Consider the following 5,553-nt stretch of genomic DNA (forward strand, 5'->3'; position numbering starts at 1 on the left):
TCCTTTCATTGTCTCATGCATGGTAATGGCTCACCTATCATGCAGTTACCAAGAGTGACAATAGAATAAATGTGGAAATTAATACTTACATCCTTACAAATCACATCCAATAGGGTTGGCAGTTTTAGCAATATAGAGATTTTGTAAATCCTGGGTGAAATGTTTTCTTCAAAGTTAAAACCATGGAATCTAGCACCAAATCTGGACTCTTCCCTCATGTGGGCTCTAATGCAAGCTCAGAAAGTGGATCTAACCATTATTTCAAATACTTAATCATAAAATCTAAACAGACAATGAGCAGCCTTCTAGGGCTTGACAGTGCCAAACTTTCTCTCTAGCTCAAAGCAGAGACATACATGAAGAGAACCAAGAGAAAACTAATACTCCCTAAGGTGTAAATAGGTATAGACGGACTTAGCATGTACAGTTTATCCTATGCATTTCCTACCAACCACTCCTCTTTTCTGTTTCTTGGTATATGAGTTGGTTAATATTAAATGTGGGAGATCAGTATTCAGATGAATATAGTATAGGCTTCCCTGGTGGCTTAGATGATACAGAATACACTTATACATAATATTCTTATTATAAACAATATAATAGGAATATAGCTTTTCCAAAAGTTTGAAATGAATTGTGGGGGAGGGTGGAATCTGGTGGGGAAAAGAATAGAAGTGCCTATACAAACAGATATGCATACACATCCTCTCCGTGGGTGGGGTTAAGTCCCCCAGGCCAGGAGATGTTACTGTATACATGAGTCTGAAATACTTCAACTCTGATCAGAGCAACAAGAGGATTATCAAGATGATACTTCTATATGCTTTCCAATGATCTCTGTCCCCCAAAACTATAGAAGCTGATGGTGCCCCAAAAAAGGCTCAGTGGTAAGATCTGAACCATCCAGAAACCTCAAAAATTAACTACACCACTAATCCTCCCCCAAGATCCAGGTTGACCCACAGAGGTTGCATACCACGAGATCCTTCTGCTGCTCTAAGAGACATCAACCCTTTTCTGCTGGAAGCGCTTTAAGAGGCCCTGACGGATCTGCTTAGACTTGATGCAGTAGACGATGGGGTTCATGAAGGGTGGCACCAAGAAGTGCAGGTTGGCCATGAGCACTGCCAGAGCAGGGTAGCTGTGCTTTTCTACTCGGTGCAAAACTGACAGCCCCAGTTTGGGTAAGTAAAAGATGAGAACAATGCAGAGGTGTGAGACACAGGTGTTGAGTGCCTTTAATCGTTCCCCAGGGGAGACAATGCTCAGCACGGTCTGTAGGATCAGGGCGTAGGAGAGCATGATAAGGGAAGAGTCAAAGCCCAAAGAGAGGAGGATGGAGACCAGGCCAACCAGGCTGTTGACCTGAGTGTCTGAGCAGGCCAGTCCCACAAGGTCACAGTGCAGGCAGTAGCAGTGAGAGAGTACACTGACCTGGGGAAAGAGCAGGCGCCGCAGGAGGATGGGTCCTGGGAGATTGAGCAGGATGGCCCTCACCAGGATGGCAGCCCCCACTTTGGCCATGGCTGAATGGGTAAGAATGGAGGCATAGTGCAGAGGGTCCTGGATGGCAACAAAGCGATCAAAGGCCATGGCCAGCAGCACCCCAGATTCCACATAGGTGAAGGCATGGATGAAGAACATCTGTGCTGCACAGAGATCGAAGGGCAGCTCGCGAACACCCAGCCAGAAGAGCCGCACCATGGTGGGGAAGGTGGAGGCACAGAGGCCCAGATCAGAGGCTGCCAGCATGGACAGGAAGCTGTACATGGGTTCATGTAAGGCTGGATCTGTGCTGACCAGGAAGAAGATGATACTGTTCCCCAGGATGGAAACCACACAGATGAGGTTGATGGGGATGGAAACCCAATGGTGAGAAGCTTCCAGACCTGGGAAGCCAGTGAGGAGGAAGGTAGAATGACCAGAAGTGCTGGTGTTGCAGGAGAACATCATGATTTCAGGAGGCAGTGGTCCACCCTACAAAGAAGAAGCATTCATTCCTTTGATTATCACTTAAAAGTCCCTACCAAGAACTAAGGGCTAGAAAAGAAGAGTTGCCCCATCACTGTTTCTCAGGCCATGAGAGAAACCTCATTCTTCTGAGGAGCTCCATTCCCCTCTGTTTCCTGGATCATTTAATCTTCTCCTTGAATAAAGTCATACTGAATAAATTTTATGAGCTAATCTCTGCATATTGCTTTAGCCACTGGATATCTACCATCTTTTTGGCCTAAACACCCTCCTTTTTCACTTAAGCTATACTCAAAAGCTATCTCAAGTGTCTTCTCAGACTAAATAATATAGAAAGGAGAATAATTTTATATTTGAATTTAGTATGCTGTTAGAAACAAGCAGTTTAGATTCCATTTCTATTTCTTAGAAGCAGGTTTTCCATAGTGTGACTTATCTTAACAGATACAAATACACCAAAAGGGACACATTCAAACCCATGAAATATTTTCAAAACCATCCTCTAAGAAAGCTTTTTGTTTTTTCCTAATTCTGTTCTGGAACCAACATTTTCTGTGTTTCTTTTCTGGAAAAGACTTTGAGGTCCAAAGGTTCTTTCCAGTGCGTTCATTGGTGACAAATGTCTCCTCTGTGAAGATGGGTTTACCTAGAAGGAGTATTCAAGTGTTCTTTAAAGCTAAATCTGGTAAACAAGATGAGAAATGAGATGGATTCACCTTTGTTAAACTCCTTCCCCAATCCCACTTCCACCCCATGGGCTGCTTAAACTTGCACATTTTATTCTGACCCTTGGAGACAGTCCTGTACTATGGGCTTAATTAGAAGGCATTTGCCCTTAAATATCTTTTCTTTTTTAATCCCCTCTTACCATAAAAGCTGTTGTGACAGCACCAAGTGCTTTGTTCTCCAGAGTTGGGTACTGAAGGGTGAACCTGGCAGGTCTTGAGGGGCACCACCTACAGAGCCAAGCAGAGAAGGTTGATAACATTAAGCAAGGAGCCCGGAGTGTGGTGTGTAAGCCCACCTTTTCCCATTACTTCACATAACACTTTTGGGCTACAAAGCTTCCCGTTTCTTTCCTTTGCAACAGAACTGTATCTCCATTTATCTAGTAAGTATTTTCACATTGGTATGCCTGTGAATTGAATGTCCTGCAGAACCACAAACTATAATTCCTCTTTCCACCCAGAACTCACCTTCCAAAACCTATTGGGCCTACCTCCCTCTCCTGTTATCCTCAAAATCTCCAGGGAGAAAAAAAAAAAAAACACCTCAGTATCTCTTTTCACTCTATAATATATCCACAAACCAATTATCTTTGAACTATCTCCTCCTTTAAGATCCCAAAGAAAATAATCTAGCCAAAATCATCATTTCCCCAGATATTATTATAGCCTCCTAACTATTCCACTTTCTTCAGTATTTCTGTATTCTGATCCACCTTACAAATTTCCATTCAAATCATAATCAGAATACTGAAGAAAAGGAAAGGAAAGCATGGACATTTAAATGAGCATATGCTTGGGGAGGAAACACAGTGATCAGATCTGTTTCAGGAAGAGATCTCCTATTGTCACCTTGTTTAATGATCCTCACTGGTCCCTGATGCCGCAAGATCAGGTCTAAGCAAGATCTTTATACTGGGTCCAGGAGAGGAAGGACCCTGTTCTGACATCTGTAGCCTACTCAGTCACCTCTCCCCTAAGCATTATAAACATGATTCATAGGTATCTTTCTACTCAGCAAATTGACCATATTTGATAATACTTAAAATGTCTTTATATGTATACATATAACTGATTCATTTTGCTGCACAGTAGAAAGTAATACAAAATTGTAAAGCAACTATATTCCAACAAAAATTAATTTTAAAAAATTTCTTTTTAGTTGAAATATAAAATACACGTAAAAAAGTCGATATCTCCTAAATGTAAAACGATGAATTTCCTCCAAGTGAACACAGTCATGTGACAAGCACCCAGCTCAAGAAACAGAATTTTGTCAGCCGCCCAGGAACCCCTTGTGACTCCTTCCAGTCACTCCATCCTCTCAATGATAACCATTATCCCAGCTTCTAATACCACAGATTAATTTCACCTGTAAGAATCATGCAGCAGATACTCTTTTCTGTCTGGCTCTCTTCATTCAAGGAGTGAATTGAAGGAGTGAACAGATGGTTTGTTTTACTCACTGTCTTACTAAACTTACTTTCCATTATGTGTCAAGTGTTGCACTAAGAAACAGCATATAGCAACGAAAGCTCATGTAAGACAGGAGTCCCCTAAAGCAGTGGTCCCCAACCTTTGTGGCAACAGGGACCAGTTTCATGGGAGATCATTTTTCTGTGGAACAGTGAGGAAGGCATGATTCAAGCACATTACTTGTATTGTACACTTTATTTCTCTTATTACATCAGCTCCACCTCAGATCATCAGATCCTATAGGATCCTAATCCTCAGAGCATTAGATCCTATAGGCTGGGGACCCCTGCCCTAAAAGAATGTGCTTATTTGTTCCAATATGGGCCTGTGAGCTTCCACCAATCAGTTTCTGATGGAGATTACAATAGTAAGAGTGATAGCTATAATTTACTGCTATGTGTCAGACACTGAGTAAGCACGTTCCTACCATCTTCTCAGGTTGAATAACTTGCTGTAAGCCAAAGTGGGTGATCCTGATCTCAGCTCAGCCCTGATACTCAAGCAGAAAGCTTATGAAATATTTCCCAAACTGTCAGGCAAGACATGCATTATCTGATAGGCCAGAGCCCAAGTAGACTTTTCTCTAGATACAACTTAGCCTATACACAAAATAGCAGCTTGAGGCCCACCTGTGTGCAATGTTTTCGTGGACTATCATTCCATATGCCATCATATAGTTTTACATAAAGCTTCTGTCCACAGCATAGTCAAATGACAACCATGTGTCCACAATCCCATCTGAAAAAGAGAATAGCCTTCTCAAATATTTGGACCTTCTCAAGCAACTTGGACATCCCCCTTCTCTTTGTTCCCTAGAGATCCCTGTATCACTGTACTGGAGTTACATCCACCTTGCCTTACCCTAATTTTTCCCCTTTTTGCCATGTCCCTTGCTTTCTGACACTTCTTCAGGATCCTAAGTTTATTTATTTATTTTTCACTAAATAATTGTAAGGGTCAGAAAATTACATTATTTGTCCTTTATAAATGCTCTCTACACATATGCTTGGGCTTCGCTTGTGGTTCAGATGGTACAGAATCTGCCTACAGTGCAAGAGACTCAGGTACGATCCCTGGGTCAGGAAGATGACCCTGAAGGAGGGCATGGCAACCCATTCTAGCATTCTTGCCTGGAGAATCCCAAGCACAGAAGAGCCTGAAGGGCTACAGTCCATGAGGTCACAAAGAGACACTGCTGCTGCTAAGTCACTTCAGTCATGCCCGACTCTGTGTAACCCCATAGATGGCAGCTCACCAGGCTCCCCCGTCCCTGGGATTCTCCAGGCAAGAACACTGGAGTAGGTTGCCATTTCCTTCTCCAATGCATGAAAGTGAAAAGTGAAAGTAAAGTCGCTCAGTTGTGTCCGACTCTCAGCGACCC

At 42.6% G+C, this 5,553-nt stretch overlaps 1 protein-coding gene across 1 annotated transcript; it reads right to left on the reverse strand.

The window, feature by feature from the left end:
* Positions 1-328: 328 nt before the first annotated feature.
* Positions 329-3,346, reverse strand: LOC133226778 (olfactory receptor 51G2-like). Its single transcript, XM_061380651.1, has 2 exons — positions 2,840-3,346; positions 329-1,977 (listed from the first exon to the last, which is right to left on the reverse strand). The coding sequence occupies exons 1-2, from the start codon at positions 2,957-2,959 to the stop codon at positions 997-999; spliced, it is 1,101 nt and encodes a 366-aa protein (XP_061236635.1). The 5' UTR covers positions 2,960-3,346; the 3' UTR covers positions 329-996.
* Between the last annotated feature and the right edge of the window lie 2,207 nt (positions 3,347-5,553).

The sequence above is a fragment of the Bos javanicus genome, chromosome 15, assembly GCF_032452875.1.
Source record: "Bos javanicus breed banteng chromosome 15, ARS-OSU_banteng_1.0, whole genome shotgun sequence".
NCBI lineage: Eukaryota > Metazoa > Chordata > Mammalia > Artiodactyla > Bovidae > Bos > Bos javanicus.